General features: G+C 63.7%; 1 protein-coding gene and 1 non-coding gene across 2 annotated transcripts in view; both read left to right on the top strand.

Moving 5' to 3' along the window:
• Positions 1–11,825, top strand: part of TMEM214 (transmembrane protein 214) — a 12,510-nt gene extending 685 nt beyond the window's left edge. The window contains exons 2-17 of the mRNA XM_039710963.1: positions 1,177–1,468; positions 2,308–2,458; positions 3,529–3,663; positions 3,764–3,846; positions 4,635–4,740; positions 5,340–5,421; positions 5,504–5,605; positions 5,722–5,863; positions 6,718–6,809; positions 6,908–6,956; positions 7,113–7,226; positions 8,263–8,380; positions 8,953–9,049; positions 9,209–9,377; positions 10,035–10,186; positions 11,408–11,825. Of these exons, the coding sequence (XP_039566897.1) occupies positions 1,177–1,468; positions 2,308–2,458; positions 3,529–3,663; positions 3,764–3,846; positions 4,635–4,740; positions 5,340–5,421; positions 5,504–5,605; positions 5,722–5,863; positions 6,718–6,809; positions 6,908–6,956; positions 7,113–7,226; positions 8,263–8,380; positions 8,953–9,049; positions 9,209–9,377; positions 10,035–10,186; positions 11,408–11,534 (2,011 nt within the window). The 3' untranslated portion in view covers positions 11,535–11,825. The remainder of the gene's footprint in view (positions 1–1,176; positions 1,469–2,307; positions 2,459–3,528; positions 3,664–3,763; positions 3,847–4,634; positions 4,741–5,339; positions 5,422–5,503; positions 5,606–5,721; positions 5,864–6,717; positions 6,810–6,907; positions 6,957–7,112; positions 7,227–8,262; positions 8,381–8,952; positions 9,050–9,208; positions 9,378–10,034; positions 10,187–11,407) is intronic.
• LOC120502946 lies at positions 121–284 on the top strand. The gene has a single exon (XR_005627619.1). It is a non-coding gene; the product is annotated as a U1 spliceosomal RNA (small nuclear RNA).
• Positions 11,826–11,951: the final 126 nt, after the last annotated feature.

An 11,951-nucleotide genomic window follows, 5' to 3' on the forward strand; every position in this document is an offset into this window, starting at 1 on the left:
ACACCCGTGCGGGCCGGGCCGCAGCGCGGGGCCGGGCGGGAGCGGGGCCGGGGCGGCGCTGGCCGTGCGGTGGCGAGGCGTGCGGCGGGCGGGGCCCGGGGGCGGCGCGGCGGGGCAGGCATACTTACCTGGCGGGGGAGACACCATGATCAGGCAGGTGGTTTTCCCAGGGCGAGGCTCATCCCTTGCACTCCGGGTGTGCTGACCCCTGCGATTTCCCCAAATGCGGGAAACTCGACTGCATAATTTGTGGTAGTGGGGGACTGCGTTCGCGCTCTCCCCTGGTCTCGCGGTTAAAAAACAGATTCAAAATAAACTCTAAATTCCGCGTGTTTGTGCTCCCTCTGGAGGCGTTCATGGGTTATCCCCGGCCCTGTTCCCGCTCTGTTTGTCTCCAGAGTCGTCCCTGCACCGGCCCAGCCCTGCCGGAGGTTGGAGCGCCTGGCACCGAATCGGGACGGGGCACACGACTTGGCTGCAATGCCGTGTTGAATCATCATTTTAAAAAACTAATATTTTAGCTGAGGGTTAGAACCAATCCATTTTGAAGTTAGATACACCAATGATAGCTAATGATTATTAGACACTTAAGCGAAAGCTAATTGTTATATTATGAGCGCATTTGTAGGAGGAAGTGGAGCAAATGAAGCACTATAGGCTCACACTGAAAGCAATGTTTCAGTATGTTTTCCAGCCCCTGGACTCTGTGTCAATCCATCCCGAAGCGGGGCCTTGGATCGTGCAGGGGGGTCACAGAGACCTGACGATGTTCCTGACTCCATCCCTGGGACCACCGACCCAGTTCCAGACCACCGACCCAATTCAAGAGAAGAACTGCGCACGTGTAAAAGACTAAAAACCTAATTTTAATACAGAGCGGGGATGGGCGGTGCTGGGGTTGTGCATATGTATGATTTTGGGAAATAAATAGAAGGCGAAAATCCTTGTGGGATGCAGTCACGCGTTTTGGGGATGACCCCCCCGTGCGTGGTAAACACGCCACCTTTGAACTTTGGCTAGTCAGAGAGTCTTTGTCTGTGATTTTCCTTTCAGCGATTCCCCGTGGGGCCGTGGTGCAGCCCTTGAGCGGCCCGGGCTCCGCGGGCAGCGAGGCTCGGGGACATCGGGGAGCCCGGGGACACATTCCCTGCGGGAATCGGCCGCGCATCCCTGAAGGGGGCGGGCTGCTCCGGTGCCCCGTGCCGCGCCCGGTGCCGCGCCGCCCGCGGCGCTGCCGGTCACCGTTCGCTTCCCGTCCGCAGCGCCCATCGCCACCTCCAGCACCATCTTCCAGCGCGGCTTCGAGCGGGCGCTGCGCCGGCAGAACAAGGAGCAGGTGCCGCCGGCCGCGGCCCCGGAGCCGCCGCCGCGGAAGCAGCACACCGGCAAGGGCGGCAGGAAGGCACCGGGCGGCGACGCTGGAGCCCGGCCCGGCCGCTGCCGCTCGCTGGAGGAGGCCGTGAAAGCCGTGAGTGAGCCCGGGCGGTGCCGCTGGCTCTGCTCCCCTCCTGCTCCACTCCCCCCACACGAGGGGCTTCCCTCTGCATCCCCCCGCACTGCCGGGGCTGCTCTGCGCCATCCCAGCAGCTCTGCCCCTCCAGCTGTGCCCACGGTGACAGCACCGTGTGGCATTCCCGTGTCCCCAGGGAGGCAGGGCAGCCACTCTCAGGTCACTGCTGGGTTGGGGACAGGTCTGGTTCCCTTGTGGCGTTCCTCTCACGGGGTGGGGCTGAGGCGGGGTGCTGCACACCCGGCTCAGTGAGGGAATCCCCGCCCAGGGAGCTCCCAGAGCCTGAGCCTGGCAGCAGGCCCTGGTGGAGCAGCCCCTCGGAGCATCCAGGTGTGAAACAGGGACTGGGCGTGCCTGGTGGAGGCAGGAGAGGGCAGGGAGCTGCTGCTGCTGCCTGGGTTGGTGCTGAGGGTTGCTCAGCAGGTAGGTTGGGTTGCTCATGGCTGCTTCCTCCCTGGGACACTCTGGGTGTGCAGTGTGGGCCAGCTGTGGCTGGGTGTCTGCTTGCCATGAGCACGTGCTGCTTTGGGCTGAGGGCTCCCTGGCCAGGAGCACGTCCTGCTTTGGGGCTCCCTGGCCAGGAGCACATCCTGCTTTGGGCTGAGGCGCTCCCTGGCCAGGAGCAGCTGCCCCAGGCAGCTCTGGAGCTCTGGCAGGGTTTTCTGTGTGGCCTGGGGAGGAGCTGGAAGCACTGCCCTCCGTGGCCCCTGAGGAGCCAGAGTTAGCTGTCCCCTCCCTGTGCTCCAGCCCGGTTGTGCCGGTCTGGTTGAGCCTGTCTGTGTGTCTGTGTGTCGCAGCTGGACCTGGCGGATCTGCAGAAGGAGCTGCAGAAGAGCCGCAGCGTGTTCCCCGAGAACCCCTCGGTGTGGGTGAAGGACCTGGCTGGCTACCTCAACTACAAGCTGCAGGCACCCCGGAGCGACCCCGTGCTGAGCCAGCACCCCCACGGTCCGTGTGCCCTGCCCGGGGCTGGGGGAGCAGGGCAGGGAGCGTTGGGCTGTCCCCACCAGGCACAGCCTTTCCTGGCTGCAGGCACAGGGACACTGCCTGTGCTGCTGGTGAACGGGGGGTTCCTGCAGTCACCCCTTCTGCAGGGGCTCCCTGAGCTCTGCTGCTGCTGCTGCTGCTGCTGCTGCTGCTGCTGCTGCTGCTGCTGCTGGGGGCTTTGGGAGTTCACTCTGCTGTGTGCCCCCAGTGAGGCTGGGGCAGGGTTTTCCTGTCCCTGAGCTCTGCCTGCTGCTGCTGCTGGGGGCTTTGGGAGCTCGTTCTCAGCTGTGTGCCCCCAGTGAGGCTGGGGCAGGGTTTTCCTGTCCTGCTGATCAGCTGGGCCCCATCACACTGAGAATGCCATTTCAGGTGGCAGGGGAGCAGTGTGCTCTCCAGAGCCCTGTCCATGGCACAGATCAGCGTTCCATGGCAGGCCATCCCTTAGGGCTGGGTTAGCTGGCTGCCTCTTATTGTATTTGCTGGGAATGTCCTGACAAAGGCAGGAGTGAAGAATCTGACTCCATGTCCTCAGAAGGCTAGTTTATTAGTTTATGATACTATATTATATTAAAGAGTACTATATTCTATTGAAGAATACTATATTATACTAAAGAATACAAAAAGGATACCTACTAAATGCTAAAAAGATGATAATAATGAAAACTCGTGACCTCTCCAGAGTCCTGACCCAGCTGGGCACTGAAAGACCAAGGAGTCAAAACAACTGAGAATGCAATGAAACAATCACCTGTGGGTGAACAATCTGCAAACACATTCCACACAGCAGAGGCAAATGGGATAAGAATTGTTTTCCTGTTCTCTGAGGCTTCTCAGCTTCCCAGGAGGGAAATCCTGGTGAAGGGATTTTTGCAGGGGATGTGGCACGGGGTCCCTGGGGAGGAGGCAGGGCTGCCCGGCTGGCATGAGGATGAGGATGGGGCACTCCCAGCTCCCCCTGGGCTGGTTCCCCCAGCTCTGCTGGAGCTCCCCAGAGCAGGCTGTCGCTGAGCTGTCCCCTGTCCTCACCCCAGACTACCCGTACTGCCTGGTGGGCAAGGAGCTGAGGAGCATCATCCGCTCCCTGCTGGCAAAGGCCTCGGACGTCCTGGAGCTCTTCTTTGACCACTGCATCTACACCATGCTGCAGGAGCTGGACAAGGCCCAAGGTCAGCCCCTGCGCTCCCCCGGGCTCTGCTGCTCCTGGCCCCTTTGGGGCTCCCCCCCGGAGGCCGTGGCTGAGCAGGGCCTCCCCCGTCTCCGTCCCAGGGGAGTCCCTGCACGGCTACAGGATCTGCATCCAGGCCCTGCTGCTGTACAGGCCCCGCATTGCCACCACCAACCTGGGCAAGGTGAGCTGGGCTCAGCTCTGTGCGTGCTGTAAGCCTGGGGCTGCTCCTGCATCCCGCTGCACAGAGCCCTGGCACCTCCCTGCCCTCCCCTGCCCACGCACTGGCGTCCCCCCTACCAGCAGCCTGCACCCCCAGGGCTGGGTTTGGGGCTCCCCCTGCACCCCCAGGGCGGGGTTTGGGGTTTGCCCTGTCCTCCTGCACCCCCAGAGCTGGGTTTGGGGTTTCCCTTGTCCTCCTGCACCCCCAGGGCGGGGTTTGGGGTTCCCCCTGTCCCCCTGCACCCCCAGAGCTGGGTTTGGGATTTCCCTTGTCCCCCTGCACCCCCAGCGCTGGGTTTGGGGCTCCCCCTGCACCCCCGGGGCTGGGGTTGGGGTTCCCCCTGTCCCCCTGCCCCCCCAGGGCTGGGTTTGGGCTTCCCCTTGTTCCTCTGTACCCCCAGGGCTGGGTTTGGGGTTTCCCCTGCATGCCCAGGCCTGGGTTTGGAGTTCCCCCTGCACCCCCAGGGCTGGGTTTGGGCTTCCCCCTGCACCCCTAGGGCTGGGTTTGGGGTTCCCCCTGTCCCCCTGCACCCCCAGGGCTGGGTTTGGGGTTCCCCCTGCACCCCTAGTGCTGGGTTTGGGGTTGCCCCTGTCCCTCTGCACCCCCAGGGCTGGGTTTGGGGTTCCCTCTCTGGCCCCAGAAGGGCTCCTGGCCTCCCCTGGGGCTGTGGGTCCCTCCCGGGGCTGGGGGCTGCTGCTGCAGGGCTGTTTGGGGGCGCTGGCCCCAGCTGAGCTGTGGTCTCCCCGCAGTACCTGGAGGTGCTGCGCTCCCAGCAGAGCCGCCCGGCCAAGTGCCTGACCGTGCTGTGGGCACTGGGGCAGGCTGGCTTCACGGACCTGCACGAGGGCCTGAGGGGTGAGAGCCAGAGCAGGGGCTGGGAGCCCCTGCTGGCACTGCCTGCACTGCTGCTGTGGTGCTGCTGGGGGGTGGGAAAGGATCCCCAAGGAGCAGCAGTGTGGGATCCCCTCCCAGGGCTGCCAGCACCCCTGCACTCCTGCTGGTGGCATTGCTGAGGGGTGGGAAAGGTTGGGAAGGGTCCCCAAGGAGCAGCAGTGTGGGATTCCCTGCAGGGGCTGCCTGCACTCCTGCTGTGGTGCTGCTGAGGAGTGGGAAAGGCTGGGAAGGATCCTCAAGGAGCAGCAGGGTGGGAAAAGCTGGGAAGGATCATCAAGGAGCAGCAGGGTGGGAAAGGCTGGGAAGGATCCCCAAGGAGCAGTGGGGTGGGAAGGGTTGGGAAGGACCCTCAAGGTCTGCAGTGCAGCTTCCCCCAGCCAGGACGGGGAGATGGGTGGATCCTGGGGAACCATCCTGCCTGGAGGCCAGGCAGCGTGCTGCCCTCTGCTCTGAGCACAGCCGCCCCGGAGCCCTTCCCAGGGACCTGCCTGCCTGTGCCTGGCTGGTTGGGCTGTCCTGGTGCAGGGGGGCCCAGGCAGACCCCGGCTCTGTCCCTGCAGTGTGGCTCGGCGTCATGCTCCCGGTGCTGGGCATCAAGGCCCTGTCGCCCTACGCCGTTTCCTACCTGGACCGGCTGCTGATGTGAGTGACCCCCGTCCTGGGGCTGCTCTGCAGCCAGCACTGCCCTTGCCAGGCCCCCGCAGCTCAGGGCTCTGTCCTGCAGGATGCACCCCAACCTCACCAAAGGCTTCGGCATGATCGGCCCCAAGGACTTCTTCCCCCTCCTGGACTTCGCCTTCATGCCCAACAACTCGCTGTCCCCCAGGTACGCTGCTCCACCCGGGCATGGCTGTGCCACAGGGGGGCCCTGGGTGTCCCTGGTGCCCCGCTGGTGCCCCCCTGGTGCCCCCCAGGCCCTCAGCAGCCTGGCGCTCTCCCCAGCCTGCAGGAGCAGCTGCGGCGCCTGTACCCGCGGCTGAAGGTGCTGGCCCTGGGCGCCCGGCCCGAGGCAGCCCTGCACACCTACTTCCCCTCCTTCCTGTCCCGAGCCATGCCAGCCTGCCCGCCCGCCATGAAGGAGGAGGTGAGCCTGGCACGGCCTCGGTGGGGCTGGGCTCCTGGAGAGGGGGCACTGCTGTCAGCAGGATTCTGATGGCAGGGCGGGTGGAGTAGGGGTCTCTGAGTCAGGGCTCACAAGCTTTTGGAGATGTATTTCACACCCGAGATAGCTCAGCTGCCTTAGAAGGCATAAAATCAGCAGGATGGCTGCTGTGGTAGTGTTGGGAACAAAAAAGTTTTAATAAAAGGCAAAATAACAAAACTCTTTACAGGGAAAAACTGAGCTAGGTGTAAGAGGTTTTTGCTCTTGGTAAAACACCTCACAAAGGCAATTAGTTTCTTTGTTCTCTTATTTTTCTAGTAAATTGCTTAAGTGGGACTTTTTGGCTCTTGGCTAATTGGCTCCTTTTAAGTTTGAGGTGAAGTCCCTCAGGTCCTATGAGGTGTCTTTTTACCTAACTGAGGAAAGAAACTTCTGGGCTTTTTTTGCTTTTAAAGAAAACAAAGGATGGTTTTGTCACTCTGTCAACAGGGGGCACATTGCTATAGGCAGGGGCCATGCTGCCTGCTCCCAGGGATAAGGGATAAGAAAACAAAGGATAGTTTTGTCACTGTCAACAGGGGGCACATTGCTATAGGCAGGGGCCATGCTGCCTGCTCCCAGGGATAAGGGATAAGAGTCTTATCCCAGGATAGGAGTCAGCAAATCCTAGACTGGTTTGGGTGGGAGGGCCCTTGAGGACCATCCAGTTCCCCCCTCTGTGGGCAGGGTGCTGCAGCTGTTTGGTGCCTCAGGAGCTGGCTGGCTGTGGCACGTGTGGGGTGTCTGGTGTGCTGGGCAGGGGGTCACACTAACACCCTGCTGTGCCCCCTGCCCAGCTCCTGAGCTCCTTGAGCCAGTGCCTGAGCCTGGACCCTCTGAGCTTCAGCGTCTGGAGGCAGCTCTACACCAAGCACCTCGCTCAGTCCAGGTCAGTCAGCTGTGCCTGCAGGGGGGCCAGCGCTCACCGGCAGGGCTTTGGGACACCTCCCTCCCTCCTGACCAAGCCCCTGTTCTCCTTCCCCCCAGTTTGCTGCTGAACCACCTCCTGGAGTCCTGGGAGAGCAGCAGCAAGCAGGTAGGGCTGAGCAGGGGCAGGGGCAGCCGTGGGCTGTTTGAGCTCCCCGTGCTGCTGGGGGAGCCCCCTGGGCTGGCAGTGTCCCCTCCTGGTGCCGTGGCAGCCCAGGGGCTCTCTGGGGGCCGGGGGTGCTGACACTGCTCCTGTGTCCCCAAGGTGCAGCAGTCACTGCAGGAAACGGTTCGCTCCTTCACGGTGACAAACGAGGAGCTGGCAGCCAGGGGGGCTGCAGGGGACACGGACGTGGCCGCCTGTGACACTGCCTGCAAGGTGAGGGACAGGGGGGGACGGGCTGGCCCTGCCCAGCAGCCATGGCCAGATCTCAGCTCCCTCCTGCTGGGGCCACGTGCAGGGCCCCGTGGTGGTGGCACGCAGGACGCGCTGGGGACAGATGTGCTGGTCCCTGTCCAGCCCCCAGCTGCTCAGCAGATGTCTGTCCTGGCTGGTGTTGTATTTGCAGAGGCCCTCGTGGCAGGGAGGAATGTCCTGACTTCATGTCCTCAGAAGGCTAATTTATTACTTTATAATACTGTATTGTATTCAAGAATACTACACTATACTTTACAGGGGACGGGCTGGCCCTGCCCAGCAGCAGCCATGGCCAGATCTCAGCTCCCTGCTGGGGCCACGTGCAGGGCCCCGTGGTGGTGGCACGCAGGACACGCTGGGGACAGATGTGCTGGTCCCTGTCCAGCCCCCAGCTGCTCAGCAGATGTCTGTCCTGGCTGGTGTTGTATTTGCAGAGGCCCTCGTGGCAGGGAGGAATGTCCTGACTTCATGTCCTCAGAAGGCTAATTTATTACTTTATAATACTGTATTGTATTCAAGAATACTACACTATACTTTACTAAAGAATACAGAAAGGATACTTAGAGAATGCTGAAAACATGTATTGTATTAAAGAATACTACACTATACTTTACTAAAGAATACAGAAAGGATACTTAGAGAATGCTAAAAAGATAATAATGAAAACTGACTCTCCAGAGTCCCAACACAGCTGGGCACTGAAAGGCCAAAGGGTCAAAACAGCTCAAGCAGAATCCAATGAAACAATCTCCAAACGTTCCACATGACTTGGAACTCCACATAAGCAAAACACAGGAGAAGCAAATGAGATAAAAACTATTTTCCTTTTTCTCTGAGGCTTCTCATCTTCCCAGGAGGGAAATCCTGGTGAAGGGATTTTCCAGAGAACGTGAATGCCACAGGCTGGGGAGCCAGGGGTGGGTGGGGCTGCTGTGCTGGGGCCTCCCTGGTGCCAGCAGCCTGCGGTCACAGTGACAGGGCCTTGTCCCCCACGCAGGAGCTGCTGTGCAAGATGAGGGGCCGGGGGCTGCCCTGGCCACGGCTGCTGCTCGTCCTGCTGCTCTGTGCTGCTGCCTTCGTCCTGCACGACGTGCACACGCACGGCTCCTTCCAGGGTATGCTGGGGAACAGTCCAGGAGCAGAGCTGCTCTGGGAGCTCCAGGCATCCCCCACGTCCCCACGAGTGCCGCATCCACATGGGTTTTAAACTCCCCGCAAGGGATGGGAACGCCACCATTGCCCTGGGCAGCCTGCACAGCCCTTTCCATGGAGAAACTGGCTTTGGTTTGCAACCTAAACCTGCCCTGTCACAAGCTTGAGGCTTTTCCCCTTGCTCAGGAGTGATCCTCCTGCCTGGGGTCACTCCTGTGGCTGTTCCCCTCCGTGTCCCTGTGGCTGCTGTGAGCACTGGGGCCTGTCCATCTGTCCATCTGGGGGTGCAGCACTGCAGGCACACTGCCTGTTCCTTTGGGAGGGTCTGCTAAGGGGGTTCGGGATACTGGGGGTGCAGCACTGCAGGCACACTGCCTGTTCCCCTTTGGGAGGGTCTGCTCAGGGGGCTCTGTCCCCTCCTGGAGCATCTCCTGAGGGGTTCCACAGCACAGCCTGAGCTGTGTGTCCCCCAGAGCCCTTGGGGACAGACGGACACATGTCCCCACAGCTCAAGGAGCTCACTTGTCTCTTGCAGCCTCGTCTTGTGCCCGGCTGCTGCGCTCCTCCGGCGTGCTGCCCGCCTCCCAGCTGGCCTGGCAGAAGGTGTCCCATGCCTGCCTGCAGGGCTACAGGTCTGTGACAGCGCCCTGGTGGCTGCAGGGGCTGGCAGGGAGCTGGGAGCTGTTCCCAGCCCTGCCTGGAAGCACTCAGCTGTGCCCCGTGCTGGCAGCTCCGTGTGGGTGCCGCGGGTGCCGTGGTGCAGCCCCGGCCTCACCTGGGACTCCTTGCAGGTGGCTGGAGCACGGCCTGGCCCAGCACGGTTCCGTGGCCCTGTCTGTCCTGTGGCCACAGCTGGAGCTGCTCTGGAAGACGAGCGCAGAGGTGGCCTGGGCTGTGTCCCAGCAGGGCTGCTCCCTGCTCTCCTGGCTCCATGGCAGCCTGCCCTGGCTCGGCGACTGGGTGAGTGAGGGCTGGGGCACAAGGAGTGCCATGGGGGGCTCGTAGCCCTGGGAAGGCTGTACTGGGGAGCCCTGAGCTGGGGTGGTGACGTGTTTGCCACTGCTGCTGCTGTTCTGGGAAGGGGACAGCCCCACGGCAGGTCTCTGATGCCACCTGTCCTCCCAGATGTGGCAGCAGCCCCCTCCAGCTGTTGGCAGTGGCTGTGGAAGGCAGGGGGCTCGGGGCCCTCCCTGGTGCTGCAGAGGCCAGCGTGGGGTGGCAGGGGGGTGGCATCAGCGTCTCACAGAGCAGAGGGAGCGTGGGCAGGGAGGGGTGAGCTGGGCCCCAGGGGCAGCCGGGGGGGCTGCTGCTCACCCCCGCCCTCTGTGCTGCCCCAGCTGCAGAGCCGGCTCCCCGAGGCGCTGCTGCACCTGGCCGAGTGTGCGCGGGAGCTGCTGCTGTTCCTGCTGCACAGCTGCCTGCTGCCGCTGCTGCAGGGCCTGGCTGCGGCGCTGCAGTGGGAGGGCCCTCCCTGTGCTGCAGAGGCCAGCGTGGGGTGGCACTGGGGTGGCATCAGCGTCTCACAGAGCAGAGGGAGCGTGGGCAGGGAGGGGTGAGCTGGGCCCCAGGGGCAGCCGGGGGGGCTGCTGCTCACCCCCGCCCTCTGTGCTGCCCCAGCTGCAGAGCCGGCTCCCCGAGGCGCTGCTGCACCTGGCCGAGTGTGCGCGGGAGCTGCTGCTGTTCCTGCTGCACAGCTGCCTGCTGCCGCTGCTGCAGGGCCTGGCTGCGGCGCTGCAGTGGGGCTGGCAGAGCTGCCTCGACTCCTGCAGGTGAGCGTGCCCTGCTGTGCTGCCCCCGGGCTGCCCGGCTGCTGCTGTGTGTCCTGTGCCAGCCCGGGGTGTCCCCAGCCCTGCCCTGCCTGTGTCCCTGTGCCAGCCTGGGTGTCCCTGTGCCAGCCTGGGGTGTCCCCTGCCCTCTGCTGTGTGTCCTGTGCCAGCCTGGGTGTCCCTGTGTCAGTGCAGGGTGTCCCCTGCCCTGCCCTGCCTGTGTGTCCCTGTGTCAGCCCAGGGTGTCCCTGTGCCAGCCTGGGTGTCCCTGTGTCAGCCTGGGGTGTCCCCTGCCCTGCCCTGCCTGTGTCCCTGTGCCAGCCCAGGGTGTCCCTGTGCCAGCCTGGGTGTCCCCTGCCCTCTGCTGTGTGTCCTGTGCCAGCCTGGGTGTCCCTGTGTCAGTGCAGGGTGTCCCCTGCCCTGCCCTGCCTGTGTGTCCCTGTGTCAGCCCAGGGTGTCCCTGTGCCAGCCCAGGATGTCCCCAGCCCTGCCCTGCCTGTGTCCCTGTGCCAGCCCAGGGTGTCCCTGTGCCAGCCTGGGTGTCCCCTGCCCTCTGCTGTGTGTCCTGTGCCAGCCCAGGATGTCCTGCTGCCGCTGCTGCAGGGCCTGGCTGCGGCGCTGCAGTGGGGCTGGCAGAGCTGCCTCGACTCCTGCAGGTGAGCGTGCCCTGCTGTGCTGCCCCCGGGCTGCCCGGCTGCTGCTGTGTCCTGTGCCAGCCCGGGGTGTCCCTGTGTCAGCCTGGGGTGTCCCTGTGCCACCCCAGAGTGTCCCCAGCCCAGCCCTGCCTGGGTGTCCCTGTGCCAGCCTGGGGGTCCCCTGCCCTGCCCTGCCTGTGTGTCCCTGTGCCAGCCCAGGGTGTCCCTGTGCCAGCCTGGGTGTCCCCTGCCCTCTGCTGTGTGTCCTGTGCCAGCCTGGGTGTCCCTGTGTCAGCCTGGGGTGTCCCCAGCCCTGCCCTGCCTGTGTCCCTGTGCCAGCCCGGGGTGTCCCTGTGCCAGCCCGGGGTGTCCCTGTGCCACCCCAGGGTGTCCCCAGCCCTGCCCTGCCTGTGTCCCTGTGCCAGCCTGGGTGTCCCTGTGTCAGTGCAGGATGTCCTCTGCCCTGCCCTGCCTGTGTCCCTGTGCCAGCCTGGGTGTCCCTGTGCCAGCCCAGTGTCCCCAGCCCCACCCTGCCCGTGTCCCCCGTCCCTGGTGGCGCTGAGCCCCACGCCGTGTCCTTGCTTTCCAGCGGGGCGGTGACGTGGGCGTGCGTGCGGGACCACCTGGTGGGCTTCACGCGCTGCTCCTGGCTGTACCTGCAGGACGCCGCGCTGGCCCTGCGCGACTGGGCCCTGGCCATCATCTCCGGGCACTGACCCCGTGTTCCGGCTGCCCGGGGTGCCCGGGGGGCAGTGCCCGCAGGAACTTTGGGGCACCTCGGGGCTTTCGGGGAGTTTGTTTTCGGGGCAGACACACACGTCCAGGTTTTCCACCCGCTGTGACCCCTTTGGCTTTCCCTGTCCCGCTGCCCCCGGGTGGGTGACCCCCTCCCCGTGTGCCTCAGCTGCTCACAGGATCGGGGGTGGGCACCTGGAGCCCCCCGCCTCCCCACCCCTCCCCACCGGTCAACAAACGGATTTATTTTATTATTTTTTCCTTACAATCGCTCCCTGGGCTTTGCGTTTCTTCCTAAATGGAGATGGCTGTGCGTGGGGGGGGCAGGGGCTGTCCAGACCATCCCACCAATCCCACCCACCCCGGGGGGGCAGTGCCTCGCTGGACCCCCCTGCCCG

Source organism: Passer montanus, unplaced genomic scaffold, assembly GCF_014805655.1.
Source record: "Passer montanus isolate IOZ18808 unplaced genomic scaffold, ASM1480565v1 scaffold239, whole genome shotgun sequence".
Taxonomy (NCBI): Eukaryota; Metazoa; Chordata; class Aves; order Passeriformes; family Passeridae; genus Passer; species Passer montanus.